The following is a 21,999-nucleotide window of genomic DNA, read 5'->3' as shown; positions in this document are numbered from 1 at the left end:
GTTTGGTGGTACATGGATTCGAAAATCACGACCCTCAGTTTGTGAGTCGAGCGCCCTAACCACTGGCCATTTTGGAGAAAATTTTGAGAGGTAAAGGAATTTGTCTACTTTTTTGCATTTTATTAGTCTATACTGTTTGGTGCATTATTTAATTAAATAAAAATTATTAAGTGTGTTACTATCTATAGTATATAATAATTAGGGTTAAGTCTCTTCAACAATCAACATAAAGAAAATTTGTTAAGTATTTTATTTCTTGCTTTTCGTGTTTATTCTTCATGTATAGTTATAAAAGTAACTAAAATGTAAAAATAAGGATCCTTTAAGGTTTGTTAAGATTAGATTAGGTAAAATAAATAATAATATTATAAAAAAAGTTTCATAAGGCACACATGCGAGCAGCTCATGGTTAATGTAATTCGTTAGTATAATGTGATCTTCACATTTCCTAAGTGAGTTACAACTTATAATTGTGCAGATAGTAGTGAGACACGGTTCAAAAGGGCAATAAAACTTAATTATAAATAAATGTATACTGTTACGAACTTAGAATAAATCAACGCAGTTTCATGTTACAATATGAAATCATTCTAGAGAGAAAAAAATGGTAATTTAGATTTATTTTTAGTGGTTACAAGGTTAGTCGAATGGACCGATTCCATTTTGAGATAGGGTAGAAAAAATAACAGATTAACTAGAAAGTTTTACTGAAAAAAAAAGGTTGAAAAACATTTAGGAAGTTTTAGGAATTACACAAAGGAAATATGAGATTTTTGAAATGAGGAAAAGTATTTTTAATTTTAATATGAAAATTACTTTGCACATGGACTATTCAAAACAAATACTCAATATATTCTTGGACAAATCTTTATTTTATTTATTAAAAATACTTCACTAAAAATAAGATTTTTTTGAATGTGAAAGACTTATAATATTAACCAAAACAAAGGTATTGAAAGTTAAGTATTAAATCTATAGACTTTAAACGAGTACAAAGAGTGCCTGGTCAGTCAAATTGACTGAGCCCGTGTTGAGAGAGTTAAAGGCACTGGAAAACCAAAGAATATGAATCAATTTTGGTCACCAGAACCATCCAGAAAAAGACCTGCATCAAGTCATCCCCAGCTGTGGTAAGCAAAGCACAGCTTCTTGTAATACATGAGAATCCAGTAGCATAAAAGTCAATGACAAAAGTCATCCATGTATCTTAGGAAACAGTATGCAATATAATCAAGAATGATTTCTAGAAATGAGGCCAACATGGTACAAGTTCATCAAGACAAGGTTTCTAGTCATAACTACAGCTCAACTGCTGTATATCTCAAGCAGCTGGAGAATAAAAGGGGTTTCCATGCTATTCCATATGAAGACAATCTGGTAAAGTTGTCAAATGTAGTACCTATAGAGTTTTATACAATCAAACTCTTGGAATTGGCACTGGGAAACAGATGTCTCCATAAAATAGATGGATAATGGAAAGCATCAGGGAGGAGTGTAGTGCTTTGGACATGACAAACTTTTGCAACTAAAGTTAAGCTACTGAGCTTCTGTCAAGATGCATGGTCATCAGATAAAGCATCACAGGATATGGCAATACTGACTGTAACAGTGGGATGATTTTAAAAAGAATTTTTAATATACTCAACCCTGTGTGTGTGTGTGTGTGTATACACGCACAATATTCTTTGAAAATGGTGTAAAAAATAAGTAAATACAGAAAAAAACATTAGAAAACAAAATGTTAAAATATAACTAAATGCATTATATGGAATAAAAATTAAATTATAATACAAATGTTAATAAAACAAATTCCAAAATATTAAAACACACATTGGAGATGCATTTTGTTTTGTGGCTTCAAAACATGGAACAGACTAGACGTGTAATGCTGCTGCCAATAAATCAAAAGGTTAATTATCTTTTCATGAGCAAGGACTAAGTTATTTAAAATAAAACTGTAAATTCATTCTATTAGAGAATCATTAATCTGCAGCTAGATTATCTGTTTCTAAAGGTATTCAAATGTGATGATATCAAATACTTAAAAAAATTTTGATTTGTGCATTTGCTACAAAAACACTTTTTTCATAAACTTCTACTTTCCAGATTTTACGAAACATTAACTTACTTCTGTTTCATGTTTGTGCTTAGTTTCATCAAACATTTTCTTCAGCTCTTCCAACTGGCTTTGGGTTTCATTTAAGGACTTCTGCAGTTCGCTGATTGTTGTTTTTAACTCGCGTTTATCCTCAAGGTAGCGCTGGCACTTCAACTCTGCCTGATCGTATCGTTTCTGGACTGTTGTTTTATCGGCTTCTAACTGTTCTGCTTTGTACTTTAAGTCAGAAACTTCCTTCTTGGCATTGTTCTTTATTACCTTTAATAACATACAATGTTTAATGAACACAAGACTAATATGTATAGGATCAAAGTCATATTTTATTAATCCTGGAGAACATTACTAAACCATTTCTCATTATCTAAAACTAAATTGAAATTCATATTCATGTTACCAAAAAATTATTTTAAAATTAAAAGAAAAAAACGATTACTTTCCTTTAAGAGTTTATCAATAGTCAGAAGGAAAAAAAGATTCTCTTCACTATTTTATATAGGATCTTGTTACAAATATGTCAAAAGGAAAGAAGAAGAAAAAAGCTAGAACAATACAAAGTTGCAAATCACACATGGAATTAATTTCTGGAGTTTGGCAATAAAATATATATACCATCACATAAAAAAAAAACATGCTCACTAATCTAGTATCTCATGTGACGTGATGATCTTTTCATGTTGTTGCCATGTGAAGACTTGAAGATGAAAGCAAATGTAACGAGACAAAATTGTAAACTATCAATTACCTATAAAATACTACCCTTATCACCCAGCTTAGTGAGCATGTTACTTATGTTACCACTTCTCAACACTGGTGATGTCAAGAATATGTAAAATGATAAGAATGCCACAAAACAATTTAAAGTTAACTCGAGCCCTGGGTTCAGAAAAAGGTTGCAATGAAAAAAAAAAAGGTGGTATCTCTTAGAGCTGAAAAATATTTTTACCTTTTCATAAAAGACCCTACTTTATTGCCTCATCTGTTTCAGAAATTCAAGAAAAGCAAATGTTACCTCCATTAGCCATCTTTAACTTTCAACTAATAAACAAGAGGGAAGACAGCTAGTCAACAGAACCCACCGCCAACCTTTGGGGTAACTCTAATCAAATAATGAGATTTGACTATCACTCTTATGATGCACTCATGGCTTCAGAGAGCAAAGTACATTTTTGTGGCAAAGGGACAGAAACCATGAACCCTACTATTTACAGTCTGATCCATACTTTAGCAATAGCTCAGTCCCAAGCTATATTATTGTTTAATTTGAATTCAAATGACTCTGAAAAAGTGCATGATCCCACGTTTACTAGTTTGGTAATTAATCAGTTATTCTCACAAGAAACTTAGATAATTGGAATAAACCAAAATAGTAATAACTGAAGACACAAATTTTGATTGACCAATCGGTGCTCATGGGTAATCAGTTTAATTTTTCAGCCATAAAACTTATTGCTCATGACCTGGCCAAAGTTAGCATATTTGATTATTAATTTTTTTAATTTTAACTGACTTTATCATCAGATATTTGCATAATTCAAGTTTTTGGTTATGCTGATTAGATTCTCAGAATTATACACCAAATTGGATAAGTTGGGCGTAATAAATAAAGAAACAGGTTGAAGATAACTGTAAATACTCCGAGACCTTACTTAGCCTTCCTTACCATAGTTTCTTCCTGTAGCTGAAATAGTTGTTCCTTTACTCTCACTGTTTCTCTCTGACTCAGAGCTAACTGTTCCTGTAACTTCATTGCCTTCTCCTCTACTTCTCCTTTATCTTTTCTTGCCTCTCTTAGCATGGCATCAAGCTCGGAGGTGGCATTTGCATCTCTTTCACGATGAAGCTCTCGTACCTAAGTTGTTCAAATTCTGATATGAGATGAAAATGCATTCAAATGAAATGTCTACTTTTATAGTTAAGTATGTATGTTAAATCTTTTGCTAAAAATACATTTATAAGAATCATAAACAAGAAGTGGCATGTGTATCAAGGGCAGATTTACCAAGTCTTCTGGAACTGCATGTGACAAGTCAGTTGACTTTAGTAATCCATTTATGAGAAACATGTTAATAGAAACGTACACTTCAAGCACTGTCAGTTGACTTTAGTAATTCATTTATGAGAAACATGGTAATAGAAACGTACACTTCAAACACTGTCAGTTGACTTTAGTAATCCATTTACGAGAAACACGTTAATAGAAACGTACACTTCAAACACTGTCAGTTGACTTTAGTAATCCATTCATGAGAAACACGTTAATAGAAACGTACACTTCAAGCACTGTCAGTTGACTTTAGTAATTCATTTATGAGAAACATGGTAATAGAAACATACACTTCAAACAATGTCAGTTGACTTTAGTAATCCATTCATGAGAAAAACGTTAATAAAAACGTACACTTCAAACACTGTCAGTTAACCTTAGTAATCCATTCATGAGAAACACGTTAATAGTACACTTCAAACAATGTCAGTTAACTTTAGTAATCCATTCATGAGAAGTTGATGTTGATGACCTGGAAGTAATATAGTACAATAACTGGAAACTTCCTTTCAACTGAAGGTATTTTAGCTTGCTATCAAATCAGTTAAATGTTAAACAAAGCCCAATCACACATGGAAAATAATGGGTAGGTGTGTTTACTACTGAAGATTCTTATGTCAACTGTAATTTTTAAACACTGTTACTGAACTTTTCCATAGACAAAAACTGGTGATTGGTCCCAAACCAAAACATGAAGACCAGTAATTATGCTTTTGAGATTATGTTAGATTTATATACCTCTTACTAAACAGTTTAGCCATTCTTTTGTTCAGCTGTTGTTCCTGAGAAGCAAAGTAGCTTTTTCTTGACAATTATGAAGCCATAAGTATGTTAATTTAGCTGTGTTTTATGGTACATCCTACTGCATTAGAGCACTATCATGTAATAGCAATATGACAGGTAATTTTGTACAGACTTGCACATTTTTCAGTTATAATCTAATTTTACAATTTACAAAGTATAAATGTTAAATTCACATTTTTATTTGCTATTAATGGGTCAAATGCCTAATTTAGCAAACATGTTGGAGAACTTGAAAATAACAAAAAAAAAAAAAAAGAAATGTTAAGTGTCTCTTACGTAATGCTTCTTTAATAAAAATAATATATAGAGTTCTATGGCAGCAAAGTTAACATGTATACGTTCAACTTGATTCTTGAAAGCATCTCTATAGCTTAGCACATTTTCCCCCTCTTCATTCTTCAAGGCCATTTCAACTTAAGTATACAACAAACATCTTGTTCATTATAGCAGCATACAGAGCAACTTCAAGGTCACTGGGAAAAAAACAACAATAACAACAAGGCCCTAGGTTTTGTAATGCTTTGGTTTAAAGTGTACAAATTTACTTTATTCTTTTGATAACTTGGGTTTAAATCCAAAAACATTCCACTTGAAAGCTTCTGCAGAATCTTTGTAAATTCATATTTCAATTAAAATTTTCTGTTTTTCATGGGTTGAAATACATACTAAATTTTCTTGCATAACAGAAATTCAAAAACTATCAGATCAGTTCTCTCATACAAACCAGGGCTCACAATGCCTCACCTTGGCCCATCTCTGGCCTCTATCAGCTCAATCTTTTTATACAAACCAGGGCTCACAATGCCTCACCTTATCCCATCTCTGGCCTCTATCAGCTCAATCTTTTTATACAAACCAGGGCTCACAATGCCTCACCTTGGCCCATCTCTGGCCTCTATCAGCTCAATCTTTTTACACAAAGCAGGGCTCACAATGCCTCACCTTATCCCATCTCTGGCCTCTATCAGCTTAATCTTTTTATACAAACCAGGGCTCACAATGCCTCACCTTATCCCATCTCTGGCCTATATCAGCTCAATCTTTTTATACAAACCAGGGTTAACAATGCCTCACCTTGACCCATCTCTGGCCTCTATGAGCTCAATCTTTTTATACAAACCAGGGCTCACAATGCCTCACCTTAGCCTAACTCTGGCCTCTATGAGCTCAATCTATTTATACAAATCAGAACTCAGAATGCCTAACCTTAGCCTAACTCTAGTTTTTACAATTCTATATGAACAGATACGTAACAACAATAATGAAATTATGACTGCTTAAACTTTTACAAAGTTATTTTCTAATGTCACCAGTTCTTTAAGAATTTTGCTATAATCAAACCATGATTGTTAGAAACAGAATACTATACATTTTGGTACTGATTCAACAAATTTTATTATTACTATGCCATAGTTCTCAATAAAGAAAAATTATTTTAAAAGTAAATAAATTTTGGTGAATCAGTTGAGTCATATCACAAGACACCAGCTTCTAATAAGCTGGGCATAAAGATGTATTCTATCCTAAAAAACATTAAAATACCCGTTTTTAGTTTGTACAGTACAGGTAAATAAAGATATATTCTTCATTTAGGCAATTTAAAAGTTTTATATCAACAAATTGTATATAGGGAAGTATTATATTGACTGAATACTGGCTTTATGACATTCACCATTGGCAAGGAGTAAACGTAACTCAATATTCCAAAATATTTACTTTGATGAATCATATCAGGCCAAACATACAACAATGAAGTCCTAGAGATACAACCTTTCTCTTTACAAATTCCCAAGTGTATGTGATGGTTATCAAAGTGTGTAGAGGTTCTCATTCTTACTTTTTGTTGCTGACTTTCTAGTTGTAGCTTAAGTTGATCGATTTCTATTTGTTTGGCCGCCAGCTGCTCCAGACTTTCTGAGAGCTGCGTGTCCAGAAGCTGTTTGTCAGATCTCACACTCTCTACTGTAGAACTAAGTAGTCGAAGTCGGTCATGAAGCACCTCTCTTTCTCTCTGATGCTCCTGTGCTTCCTCTTTGGCTGCTTGGAGAGCCGTTGTCAGTTCTTCTTTTTCTGCCATCAACCTTTCGACTTGAGCATGAGTTTTCTGGAAGTATAATCACATCTACAAAGTTAATAAAACTCAGATTTAACAGATATAACGTTACAACAGGTTATTCCAAGTATTTTAAACAAAGACAGTACAACTAAATTCTTGCCATTGTATTTAATTTCTCTTCTTAGGCCAACAGAATAGAGGCCTTTATTTCTCCAAATGCTGCTCTATAGAATTTGTCAACTGTGCCAAGAGAATTCTTAAAATTAATGTTAATCATGTTACTTGTAATGCATCATAAGTAAGCAGGAACAAAATTATGTTTCAAAACTTTTTTCCCCCAACAAACAAATCCAAATAAATCAATTAAGAACCAAAATACTTTTGCGAAGCTTTCCTCATAAATAAGGCAACTAATTTAAAATCATACAAAAATCTGAAGAGAAACTTTTAAAAATAGTAGTTCATTACTAGTAGATACATTACAGAGGAAAAAAATGGAGTCTAGGAATTTTCATCAATAAAATTCTTTAAATTATTTCTTTTCGTTAGTTCATAAAGTGTGAATATAAATATATCTGCTATAGTTTGATAAATGTTGCATACTAATTATTTCAAATGTTTTTACCTTCACATCAGGCTTTGGACAAAGCATAAAACACAATTTTTTTTACTCAAATATTTAGATAACTTCAATTTCTAATCTTAAAAAAATAACAAGTGCAGATTACCTTCAGAAGCACCAAAATGTGTTCCTCTCTCTCCGAAGCACTCTGAGCAGTTTCCGCACCTTCTTCGTACAACCTAAAAAGCAGTGGTTTGAAATGTTCCACTTGTTCTCGGTAGTCTTCAAGCTTCTCCGTTTGGGAACACAGTGACTCGAGCAATACAGCTTTCTCACTCCTCATCTGTTCATTTTCCAGCTGGAGTTCTGTGACCTGATCCTGTAGATCAGTCAGCTCCTGCAGGGTGGCCTGTAGTTCTTCACTGGTGCTATATGATCAAGAGATAGGGAGTAATCAAGTAATCATAATATCATTCAGTTATAAAGAAAGTAAAGTTTGGCTAAGTCATTACATATCAAAATGTTTCATTTTCTTTCTCTGTAGCCGTTTTCTTTTTAATACGCACACCTGTATTCATATTCTCCTATCCTGAACTGTGTCTTAAAATCAAATAAAAAAGTTGTGTTAGCGCAATATTAATTTCTACTTCAAACTACTTTTGTTAGGCCTATCAATAAAAATTTAAGTTTAATAACTTAACTAAGGAATTATAATTAATAATCCCTTATTTTATTTTTACCAGAAGCTCAAATGATAACAACTGTAGTGATGTCAATATCAGATGTGGTGACATTAAGAAAACCTTTATACAGAATACAAATAGATTAAAAGACATAATAACCAAAAGATTTTACATGGAGAAGTATAGTATTCATTATATAAAACTGAAATAAACTCTTGAAAATAATGTATTTTCATAAGTGTCCACAAACACTCATAAATGGTTTAAATACTTAAATATATCATTCTTTTAATTCACACAAACGTTTTTATTAAATTCCTATGCTTATGACAGCAGTGCTAAAAGGAAGATATAGTTATATTGTTGTCGTAATACAAAATATTTCTTTTTCTGAATGAGAATCCTTTTTTTTTTCCGTGGTTCTGATTGGAAGTCATCAAGTTATATAGATACCTGTAGTGTGTTTCTTCCATCTGCATGATACGATCCTGCAAGCAAGATAATGACATCTCGCTGATGCTACTACTGCTCATCTTATCCCACTCAGCCAAAGGACGTCCTGGAGGAGGAAGGGTAACTCCGGAAGCTTCTCCAGATTCTGACTCTTGATCGGGACTACATACCCCTCTGGATTTGAGTGTGTCTTGTTCAGAGGCTCCTGGAACTGGACTTGTCTGAAAGCAAGTTGTGACTATAAGAGCAAATAGAGGTAGCTTAGTGAAATCTAGATCAACAATAGTTTGGTAACCTGTGAAGCCATTAAAATATGTAGTTTTACACAATCTGTAGAGGAGTCAAGCTGGAACAAAATGGAAATTAAAATGCTGATGAAGAAAACAATAAATTTTCAATGACCGCGACTGCAAACACAAAAGCACACCAAGTTCTTCCTGGAGATGTACGCAATGAAATGGCTACCGTAGTGACAACAAACAATGAAGTATTTGCTTCTGATCAACAGCCAAAGGCTAGCTATCCAGAAGTCTGATCAACTTATATGTGGACAAGAAGGACTACCCTTAGTCCTCTTGCTGCGATGAAAATCTTGGAAGTGTTAACTGAAGCAAAACTTCATCTCTGTCAGTATTCAAACGTCAAGGAGTTTCCATAGCAATAGAATGGTATGATCTTTTTTGCTCTTCCCGATAAATCTTGCCAAAAGCCAAAACTGATAAAGAAAATAAATGATCTCGAAGATTTAATTACTCATCATTTAATGGAACAACTATCAACAGGAGCAGAAATCTCAGCTTTTTAAAAAGTGGTTGACAATATTACAAAATCAGAGGGTGAACAACTGTGAAGATTATGGAAATGATAAGTTGCATTGCTAAAAAAAAAGACAGAACATATTCCGATCATCCTAATTTAATGGAATTACACACACTATGTTGATCCTGGAATCGGTCTACGTTTGCAATTCGGTGCTAAACATTATAGACCATATCTTTTTTCTAAAATGCACTGAAAGGCCAATACTCAGATACGCTAGATTGATGGAATGATATCAATTCTTAGTGACAAATCAAAAACTCAAAGGAGGATGAATCTCGCTTCAGGTTTCTTTACTTGACTGAACTTTTGGATCAGAGAGCTTTAACTATTGTGGACTGTGTGACTAAATGTCTCAAAAGGTAGAATTTAGATGATTTTAGAAATCTTGTGGCATTTGCAAATGACAGTGCTAGTGTTATGCCCTGGCAAAAACTCTGGCATAACTAGTTCTACTACAAAGAAGTATCCAAACATGATAGTTTGGTACTGTTTGAACCATAAGCTGGAATAGGCAGCTGCTGATACAATAAGGGAAGTAGCAACTGGGTTCGTTTTTGAAATCAGTTGTGAGCTCATATAGCATAGTATATGCTATCTGGGATAACTTCCAGGCATTTTCACTTTGAAACTGTATCTCAAGTCATGAAAAGAGACAACAAAGTGAGGTCAATGTTTATGGGGTTGCTGAAAAAAAATTCAGTTGCTCCAATTCTTGATCAATCTTAGCACCGTGTATGACTTATTGTTTGAGCTATCAACTGTGTCTGAACAGCTTCAATATCAATGTGTTTCATTTGTTTCATACCATCTACATTCAAAAAAACTGTGAAAGAAAAGCCTGCCACAAAACTAGTTCAAGCTAAATGTGCAGCTAAAGAACTGAACTTGCACTGTGTGAAAACAAGAAACTTGTAAGGATTAATAAAAAACAATTTCTGACAAACACAACTAACAATATATGAAATATTCTTCACCATCTAATCCCATCATAGCAAAATGGTGGTGGTACCAATACTAAGGAAGAGAGCCAGCTGGTCTAAAAACCTCTGCTCAACTACATGTAGGTTAGGCAGACTCACTTTAAGCAAAGTTCTCCATGATAAAGATGTAACTCGAGCCTTAGAATTAAAAATAATTTCCATGTTATAGCATCAGTGAAATTTTGTTCATACCCTTTAGGATGTCAAAATGATTCATATACAGTATCAGACTGATAATCTGAGATGACAGAAAATTCTTCTCTCACTCTGATTTTTTATACAATATGTACATGTATAACAAGAAAAATTTAACACTATATTATTCTTTGACTTTTAATAAACAGTAATATCATATTGTTCACTACTACATTTTTATTTGTTCCTTGGAGAAATAACACAGTAATTCTCCCAACATTTTTATTTGTTCCTTGCAGAAATAACACAGTAATTCTCCCAATATTTTTATTTGTTCCTTGGAGAAATAACACAGTAATTCTCCCAATATTTTTATTTGTTCCTTGGAGAAATAACACAGTAATTCTCCCAATATTTTTATTTGTTCCTTGGAGAAATAACACAGTAATTCTCCCAACATCTTTATTTGCTTCTTGGAGAAATTACACAGTAATTCTCCCAACATTTTAATTTGTTTCTTGGAAGAAATAACACAGTAATTATCCCAACATTTTTATTTGTTTCTTGGAGAAATAACACAGTAATTCTCCCAACATTTTTATTTGCTTCTTGAAGAAATAACACAGTAATTATCCCAACATTTTTATTTGTTTCTTGGAGAAATAACACAGTAATTCTCCCAACATTTTTATTTGTTTCTTGGAGAAATAACACAGTAATTCTCCCAACATTTTTATTTGCTTCTTGGAGAAATAACACAGTAATTATCCCAACATTTTTATTTGTTCCTTAGAGAAAGAGTAATTCTCCCAACACAATTTAATAGAAACATAAGGTTTAAATATCATATCAAATATATCTATTACAGAATTAGATGATCAAAATACTTTACTACCAAGACAAACAAAAGGTTGAGTCATTTACACATTAACATTGAAGTATTATTTGCAACAGTAATTTAGTACAAGTTATACATTTATACCTGATCTGAACCTACTGTACTGTCGTCTTTTCTCAAACTCTCAACTTCTAAACTGGCCAGTGATCCAGAGACTGACCTCCTCAGAAGAAGCTGTTCCTTCTCACTGTCTGACAAGGTCACCTGATCAAGAGGGGCACCCATCTCCACTAGACGCTCCTTTAAAGATCTATTTTCTGCTTGAAGGGCCTCCGTTTCTTGGTAAAGATGATGGTCTCTAATTTCTTTATTTTGTTCCTGATGGAAGAAACAGTTTAAATAAATCATGTTATCTACAACTCTTGCTGAATGTAATAGTGAGCTCATCAGAGAATATTAAAACAAATTATGGGAAAGTGAAGAAAAGCTTGATAACAAAAGTTCAAAAAATATCAGTCACTCTAGGAAGTATGGTTACAGCTAACACGGTTTGTAATGTTCCAGTGATATTACTGCATATAATTTGTGTTAAAGTGACACTTTATTCTGGTAATACTGCACACACTAGTAAAACTGTATGATGTTAAGACTCATTTTATTTTACAGATAGATAATAAAACTGGGCATTAACCTCTACTCCTTACACTTGTAAGTATATGAATATTTCTCAAACTTTCTTTGTAAAATGTTTGACATTAAATGACATTAAATTAGGATTTTAGGCTTAAAAGTAAAATATTGGAATTTTAGGGTTAGTAGTAATATGTTAAAAACTACACGACACTTGGTTTAGAACATTATTTTTTTCATAAACTATTATGAGTAACATCTAAATGTATGCTACATCTCGTCGTCATGACTGGCATAGTAACTTGTTTCCAACCATACTTGATCATATTCAAATTAATCTGAAAATTCTGTTTAAATATATGGACAAAGGAAAACATAAGTTTGAGTCCATTATATCTTATACAATCTAATGGCTAAAATAATCAAATTTTATTTCATTTACAAATTAATTTAATCTATTATTATTCATAAAACCTACTGCTCCTAGTTTTGGACATCACTATGGTTGGCTTTACATCTCTTCTTCGTTATATTGCTCTTACACTAAATACATGAAAATTATGTAAATATGCAATATAAAATGTTTACATGTACATAAGCTCAACACCTGGAAAACCTTTTTCGACAGTAACATGTTAGAAAAACTCAACATGTCACTGAATTATATGACTACTAAAAACCTTAGAGGTAAAACGATTTTAAAATTTAAGCATCTTTATCACTGTTTGCACTAAATCAATAACAATAACAAAAATTTTTTTTAATCATACATTTACATGCATTTCAGCCAAAAAAAAAATTAAAGTAAAAATTTTAAATGCTACATTCAGTATTTTGAGACTGAATGTAGAAATATGTAGTATAGTATTAAAAAATTTTCAGTTCTTGCAATACAAATCTGGTGAGGGAATTTAACCTACGATACTTGAATACACTACCTTCATTTTCTACAAGTTTAAATGGCACTGGTTTTATATACCTTGAGTCGCTTATTTTCCATCTTTAATGCAGCTATTTCCACTTTTTTCCCCTCAGCGTTTCGCACAAGTTCTGATACCTGATGCTTTAATTTATTCTTCTCCTTCTCAAGAAGACTGACTGTAACTTCGATGCTAGACTTCTTACTCTTGAGTCGGGATCCTCCTAGATTTTCCTTTTCTCGTTCTCTGTTTCCACTGGAATCAATGCTGTCCTTGCTAAATGCCCGACGCATGTTCCCACTAGGAATCTTTCTGTTGCTACTTTTCTGCTCTGATGGTCCACTATTAGGTGTCTGGATGTTTTCTTTGTTAACTGACTTAATTGGAACAGTATCACCCTTCCCTTTCTGGCTCCCCAGAACAGCCTGACTGGAAGATTTAACTGGAACGGATATCTTTCTTTTGGTGTGAGCGACCTGCGAAGATGTCAAACTGTCCTGGCTACCAGCAAGTGTTTTATTGCTATGTTTCTGAGAAGACGAGGTTTTACGATTTCCAACTAAAGAGCCTGTTGTTGCACTCCTCTCTACTCCAGCTCTAGGAGTTTCACTTGAACGTCCAGTGCCGTAACTTCCACCAGAAGAGGGTGTTTTAGATCCTTTAGATGAGGAACTGGTTGCTGTATTTTCTTTTTTCATTGTGCTGGATTTTTGAGTGTTCTTCATTATACTGTGAAAATCTCAGTTTGTTCACCAACAGTGAACAAGTAATGCCTACAAAAAGGTAAAAAAAAGAACATACTTAAACTCACCATCATTGAAACTTATTATGTATATTAAGTAGATTATTCTGAAAACTTTGGAATCATTACGTTTCGTAGTGGACACATTCAGTCTGAACTTCATAGAGCTTCGTTTTTGACTATTCTTCCTGGTCAAATAAACCTACATGTTACCTTGTCCAAGCTGAGCAAACTTAAAACTATAACACTTCCAAGATATACATATATATATATATATAATATTTCATTAAAAACATTTCTTTTTAAGAAAAAAAAAAAGAGAGAGAGAGAGAAATGCAAATTGTCTTGAGAATATAAATGTGATACATGTGAGAACATTTTAGGTCACATTAAAGTATCAACACACCTTAAAACAAACTTACTGCCTTCATTATACAAACTTAGAAAATACTGTTGATATAACTAAACTTTGAGCATTTTACAGCAATTCAAAAAATTATATAATTTTTAGTATATTTTCTAAATGCAACTCTTATTACAGATGAACCATGTAGGTGAATAACATGCATATATAAAAAAAAATTCCTTCAAATTCGAACATTGTATGTGTTTCAGACTTGTAGTGAATTTCCAATGCCATAGGTAGTTATGTTCCACTTAAGCTCCACTTCTTCATGCCTAGCTGCCCTGTTTTGTATTTTTTCTGTTCAACAATAAACCCACACACATTTTTGCTGTCAGTATTCAAATAACATACTGACCTTGAAAGCAGTAAAACTTGTATAGAACCAGGCATTTCCTTCCTAATGATCAATACATGCACTGGAGGGAAGGAAGCTTTTGAAATGAACAAATATAATTAAACCAGGATACTTACATATTCATGACAACCTTAGCATCTTTCTCGCTAGCACTAATCACTGATAAGGAGATGAAACCTTAAGATATAATGAAAAAACGTTTCAGAGGATCACGAAAAAACAATTAAAACCTCTTGCCCTGAATAGAACACACAAGTTCTATACTGATGTTCAAGACTTTGAAGGTGAATTTAAAAAAAAAAAGAAAGACTAAGTCTACTGGAGAATTTAATCCCTAAACCAGTTATAGGTAAAACATTTTTCTTGAAAATAAAGATACATGCAACTTAAAAAAGAGAAAATTTACGTCTTAAGGTTATTAATACATTTTCTTTGAAGATAAATGTTTTGAATATGTGTGTACACAGACACAATTTATATAAATATATAACTTTTAATCAATCATTTTTATTGAATAATGCAAACATACTGTTGAATGTAATATGATGGACTTTACACTAAATCCTATAAATCATATAACTCATTAGTCAGTTGATGGTCAGAAGCATATCCCATGCTTTGCATTTATTTTTTTAAATCAATACAGGTTTTTGTTTCTTTCAAATTGGTGAATGTTATATGGACTGGCAAACACTATGCTAATGATTATGTTAACATTATATCAGTAATAGCAGCCCATCCCATGCCATGTATGATACATGTACATGTAGGTTAACTGAAACACAGCTTATCTCACAAGTAATGGGTAATTTCTAATTACAGCAATTGTTTGATAACTTACTGCCATGTTATTATCCTTACGTGTATTTTATAATTATCAGTTTCTCTATACTATTATTAAAAAACAACAACCAATAATCCTAATTTAACCACACATGGTTTTTAACATAACTTTTTTTTTTATAGGTTGTAAATCTACACATCCGTTGAGAAACCGAGTTTCTGGCAGTCCCTATACTTTAATACCTTACACCCTGAGAAAAAAAAACCTCATCACACAACTAATTTTTTAGTTTATTATACTAAAGTAAACAGTACAGTTGCAGTATACATGCATGATGTATGAATACATTCCAGATCTATCTTGAAATAAGAATTACATACACATACCTACAGACGTGATCCACAACAGCTGGTGCACGTGTATAAAAATTGACTTCTCTTTGTGAGAAGTTTCTTCACATAATGGAAAAAAATTACAAAAATAACAACAAAGTTTAATATAAAGAGTACCTGCAGAAGTATCTGAAGACAACAAACCTGTATATATGTATTGAATCTATCTTTTTGAAGTAGATGTTGGTCTAATCTACTGTATTTTGTTGTTGTTGTTTGACGGACAGATGTTAGAGCGTCACTCCACAATTTAATACCCAGTTCCTATTTTATAAGTACACGTACTTGTATACACAAGGTTTTGAGATTTTTATCTAGAACTACATGTACAATCACGATAAAATTGTTTTGTCACATCCACTGACTAGTTTCCACCTTGTGATGATGCCATCAAGATTTTTCATTTTCTTTTATAGAAGTAAAATTTTTAAAAACTGTGCTTACATAACTGTTCTTATACACACACATACATATATATATATATATATATATATATAATACAGATAACAATCTGTATGAACAACTATGCCTTCTGTTGTTTCCATAACACATATTGACATGCATATTATAACAAGCTTTAAACTCATACGATATATTTTACATGCAGTTAGGATCAAGCGTACACAGTTTATAGCAATTTCAAAACCAAGAGTACAAGTTTTTAACTCCAACTAATAAACAAAGTGCACCAATCTACCAAGATAACCATACAAGTTCATGTTTGTTATCTTTTTGGAATTTCTCTCAAAGCAACTTGAGGGATATCTGCACTAGCCATTTCTAATTCACAAATGATCCACTAGAGGGAAGGCAAAACCCTTGGGGCTACTCTACCAATGAATAGTGACATTGACTGTCACAATATAATGCCCCCACGACCGAAAAAGTGAGCATATTCGGGGACAGGAGTCAAACTTGTGACCTTCAGATTGCAAGTCAAGTGTTCTAACCACCAGGCCTAGAATTTCATGAACATTATCTGGACATATATCTATTTGTATGCAAATCAGAAGAAAAGTGAACAAGATACATTGCTTAAATAGGTAGATTACTATCATTGTGTTATGGCTAAGTATTTATACCAACATGTAAGGGTTAAACAACAGTATACGACAAGTTCTAAAGATCTTGAATACATGTCAAACGTACTGAAAATACAAGCTCCAACAGTAATGTGAAAATATAAATCACCTACGAATGATTCGTAAGTTTAGGGCCTGAATTTTTAATTCTACCTATTGTAACATACAATATGCATCTTATCAAAACTTAGCAAAAAAAACATAACTATTTTTAATGTCCCATTTCTTTGTCATTTAATACTTGTTTATTACAGTTTACCTTTGTGAACATAAACAGATTTGAATAATTAAATTTTACAGTTCATCAGTTGCTCTACAGTAGTAAAGTATGTAGAGGTACAGGTAATTGCTGACACCAGTGCTATCAGTAAATGCTATTTACATTTTCTTGTAACTGGAGCTTTTATTTAACTACCACACATAACACTAACCTTTTTATAAATACCACACACAACACCAACCTTTTTATAACTACCACACATAACACCAATCTTTTTATAAATACCACACATAACACCAACCTTTTTATAACTACCACACACAACATCAACCTTTTTATAACTACCACACATAACACCAACCTTTTTATAACTACCACACATAACACCAACCTTTTTATAACTACCACACATAACACCAACCTTTTTATAAATACCACACACAACACTAATCTTTTTATAACTACCACACATAACACCAACCTTTTTATAACTACCACACACAACACCAACCTTTTTATAACTACCACACTTAACACCAACCTTTTTATAACTACCACACACATAACACCAACCTTTTTATAACTACCACACATAACATCAACCTTTATATAACTACCACACACAACACCAACCTTTTTATAACTGCAACACCAACCTTTTGATAACTACCACACACAACACCAACCTTTTTATAACTACCACACATAGTTATAAAAAGGTTGGTGTTGCAACACCAACCTTTTGATAACTACCACACACAACACCAACCTTTTTATAAATACCACGCATAACACCAACCTTTTTATAAATACCACACATAACACCAACCTTTTAAGTAAATGTGCCTTTGCCAAGGTCATTAGACCATGATGCATACATGTCACAAATTACAACATTAAAAACTGCTTATCACAACTACAGTTAAAGTGCAAACACAGAACAGGAAGTTAAGAACACCTTAGAGTTAACCAAAAATATATCAAAAATAACTCACCTACTAGTTTGGAAAATTATAAACGTGAAACCATTTTCTTACATACATATCTAAAAATAATAAAAAATCACCCTCCCACTTATACACACACATCCACAAATTAAAACTATTTAGAATAATGAAACAGTCCAACAAAGTTAAAAATAATTAGTACTGAACGACCATGTTTATTTTTAGAAATAATCCAAAATTGAGCTATTGATTCAATAAGTAGATTTCATATTTATAAAATAATATACTACACACATACACAAATATATATATATATAAATAAAATAGTGATTAGCATTAAGTTCAGTTTGATCCAATACCTTTTAATTTACCAACACATGAGCATGCTTCTGGAATACACATGTTGAAGGTTCTATGAAAAGTGATCTTTATCCCACACAATATTTCTAGAATCAGGCCATGTGGCTAATACAATCCACCTACTCTTTAAAACTCCCACCACCATCATGTGGTTGTATCTGGTTATCACTTTTTGTTCTGGACGTACTGTCCATGTTTCACACATCTACCACGTACAGTTGATCACCATGTACAGTTGGTTACAAAAATAAGTTAACTAGATCCCAGATACTGCACAGCTATTCTAAACAAAATGGAGCTGTTTTTTGTATCGGACAACAATGCTGCTCCACCACGACAGACTTATCAGGAGTTCTCGCACAGTCTTATCATGAGTTCTCCAGCCATGACAGACTTATTACGAGTTCTCAAACTATGACAGGCTTATTATGAATTCTCCTGTTATGATATGCTTATTATGAGTTCTCCGAACATGAGAGGCTGATTACAAATTCTCCTGTTATGACAGGCTGATTACAAACTCTCCTGTTATGACAGGCTGATTACGAATTCTCCTGTTATGACAGGCTGATTACGAATTCTCCTGTTATGACAGGCTTATTATGAGTTCTCCAATCCAGAATTAAGTTCAAACAAATCTAAAGTGGAACTTAAAAGAGGTAGAATAAAATATCTTAGCACACGTCAGTAGTGGCAATACGCTACTACTACATACGATTTTACTAAATATTTCTGCAATAATTCTGGTATAATGAGTCTACTAGGGATACTCTACAATTAGTCATCAATTAAATATACTATTAGGCTGGGAAATAAACCTAAAACAGCAGCTCTCAAAATATCCACATATACTTTGATTTTTTAGAAATTCAGCAATGGGTAAGATGACAAGTTACTTGCATAGGACTTCAGCCACAGTCGCTCACTTGGTAAGAGTATTAATCTCAGAACACGGAGCTGAACATCACGTTTGAAGCTCTGGTCAGGTTAGATTTCACTTTGGTATGTTACTCAACTAAGGATTAGTAGATGGCGTATCAACAACAGCTGAACCAACGATGTATAATGTATGTGCTTAGCTCAGTATTTGAACTGGTGTTTCCAGTATGGAGGTGCTACACTGTGTTTTGGTTTCTTAAAGATGGTGGGTTTTGACGTATTTTAGAGAATTATGTAACAGTGAAGGTAGAGAGTTAGCTGCTTGGGATTTGTGACATAGTAGTTGAGTTGGTAAGAACATTTGTCTCAAAACACTATTGTAAACGGAAGGTCCAGGGTTCAAGGCCAAGGCAACGAAGAGTTCTTAACATCCTAAAACATGGTTTTCTCTGGTATTTTGTGGTAAATTAATGAGACACAGGGAAATGTTTATTTTTATGTTTAACTGACAATAAGGTCCAAGGTTCAAGGCCAAGGCAACCAAGAGTTCTTAATATCCTAAAACATGGTTTTCTCTGGTATTTTGTGGTAAATTAATGAGACACAGGGAAATGTTTATTTTTATGTTTAACTGACTATGTGATACAATGTATAAATGACAAATCTTGTTTAATAAGTTTAATTCAAACAAATTGTTTATGATTTTTAGTAAGGAAACATAAACGTGTTCTTCAGCTAATATTATCAATATTCATGCACACAAAGTAGATTGCCGAGTTTACAACGTTGCTTATTATCATGACTAGTGCACAGGTTTTCCATAGGATTTCAGTACTGTGGATGAAATACCTTTGCATTTCAAATTCTGAGGGTAAAGACTTGAAATTTGAAGGTGAACACGCAAATCATTAGTGTGACAAAATTCACTCTGAAATTGGTAGAAGTTGTCAATTTTCACCACTTTAAAACAAGTGTGGGTGATCATTATGTAATAATTACAGGTCCAAGTAGATATCGTGATCATTATGTAATAATTACAGGCCCGAGTAGATATTGTGATCATTATGTAATAATTACAAGTCCGAGTAGATATCGTGATCATTATGTAATAATTACAAGTCCGAGTAGATATTGTTTGTTTTGAAGTTAAGCACAAAGCTACACATTGGGCTATCTGTGCTCTGCCCACCACGGGTATCGAAACCTGGATTCTAGCGTTGTAAGTCCGCAAACATACCGCTGTGCTACTGGGGGGCCCGAGTAGATATCGTGATCATTATGTAATAATTACAGGTTGGAGTAGATATCATGATCATTATGTAATAATTACAGGTCCGATTAGATATCGTGATCATTATGTAATAATTACAGGTCTGAGTAGATATCGTGATCATTATGTAATAATTACAGGTCTGAGTAGATATCGTGATCATTATGTAATAATTACAGGTCCAAGTAGATATCGTGATCATTATGTAATAATTACAGGTCCTGAGTAGATATCGTGATCATTATGTAATAATTACAGGTCCGAGTAGATATCGTGATCATTATGTAATAATTACAGGTCCGAGTAGATATTGTGATCATTATGTAATAATTACAGGTCGGAGTAGATATCGTGATCATTATGTAATAATTACAAGTCCGAGTAGATATGATCATTATGTAATAATTACAAGTCCGGGTAAATATCATGATCATTATGTAATAATTACAAGTCCGAGTAGATATTGTGATCATTATGTAATAATTACAAGTCCAGGTAGATATCGTGATCATTATGTAATAATTACAAGTCCGAGTAGATATCCTTTCGTCTAACAGTGGGGCTGGTTCCTGATTGCCACTCAACTTCAAAGTGTAACAAGTAACAGCTCCAGTCAATTACTGAATGTCTTACAAACAAGCTCCTTGATAATCCTATTAAAGTTGTGTTTCTTTTGACTGAAAACTGTGTACATACGAAGGCTGAACTAATTGGACATGACCCATTGACAGTTCACCCATGAATATGCAAATCAGTCTTTTTGCACTCCCTCATTTCATTGATACTTGTGTGACTGAGGTCTCTTCACAGACAGGAAACCGTATAACATCCATCAGTTCAGCTACAGCTTACGTGGGTCAAGCCAATTTATAATGTACCTATACCTAACACCCACCTCGGCACGTAAATGTTTTCGATGTTGGTGATTACTCTGAAGATGGGAACAGCATTAAAACACCATGATTAATGCATTTTCCTAGTTTTTCATGTGTGTGGACCAAAATGTCAGTGCATGAAAATACCCAAATGATGCAGTTTATGTGTGTGAACTTGGAAATCTGAGTGAAATACTTAAGGGTTATCAAGAAACCTGAGTACACATTCTTGATAACCATGTCTAGTCTCTATATTCTGAAACTAAATTTGTTGTTTCAGTAACTGGTATAATTACCAACTAGTCATTAAAACTAACTACTGATTACGAATAATTAAATTTTGGCAGAATGCTACAAGTTCTTCAAATACTTATAAAATGATAGGTTTCTTTTTTTTGTGACTGTAAAACACTTAAATACACCATTTCGCTTTTCGATACCTCTCTACTATAAAGGCTAAGTTTGGTCTGAAGTTTCATTGGTGGAAGTGTCCAGAGTCACTAATGAGGAGTGGAATTCTCCAAAACTAGTCTGGCTCATAGACACACCCCCTAATGAAAGAAAAGACCATTCCAAGCTTCTTACTTGTTGTTAAACAAATGTTTAAACAACTCTATTCAATTAACTACTGATTAGTTTAT

The 21,999-nt window shown here is 33.0% G+C and overlaps 1 protein-coding gene across 6 annotated transcripts in view; it reads right to left on the bottom strand.

Moving 5' to 3' along the window:
• LOC106470535 (cytospin-A-like) overlaps window positions 1-21,999 on the bottom strand; it is a 68,115-nt gene that overhangs the window by 23,917 nt on the left and 22,199 nt on the right. For 4 of the 6 annotated variants that reach the window (XM_022399140.1, XM_022399142.1, XM_022399139.1 and 1 more), the window contains exons 2-8: window positions 13,106-13,819; window positions 11,641-11,874; window positions 8,722-8,942; window positions 7,752-8,013; window positions 6,805-7,071; window positions 3,780-3,968; window positions 2,129-2,377 (exon numbers count right to left, since the gene is read on the bottom strand). In XM_022399140.1, the coding sequence (XP_022254848.1) occupies window positions 2,129-2,377; window positions 3,780-3,968; window positions 6,805-7,071; window positions 7,752-8,013; window positions 8,722-8,942; window positions 11,641-11,874; window positions 13,106-13,771 (2,088 nt within the window). In that variant the 5' untranslated portion in view covers window positions 13,772-13,819. Of the gene's footprint in view, window positions 1-2,128; window positions 2,378-3,779; window positions 3,969-6,804; window positions 7,072-7,751; window positions 8,014-8,721; window positions 8,943-11,640; window positions 11,875-13,105; window positions 13,820-15,869; window positions 15,890-17,660; window positions 17,680-21,999 lie in introns of those variants that run through there. The other 2 variants (XM_022399144.1, XM_022399143.1) reach the window with 2 other exon arrangements.

The sequence above is a fragment of the Limulus polyphemus genome, unplaced genomic scaffold (assembly GCF_000517525.1).
Source record: "Limulus polyphemus unplaced genomic scaffold, Limulus_polyphemus-2.1.2 Scaffold4069, whole genome shotgun sequence".
In the NCBI taxonomy this organism is placed as follows: Eukaryota; Metazoa; Arthropoda; class Merostomata; order Xiphosura; family Limulidae; genus Limulus; species Limulus polyphemus.
This window is presented reverse-complemented; position numbering and strand designations above follow the sequence as displayed.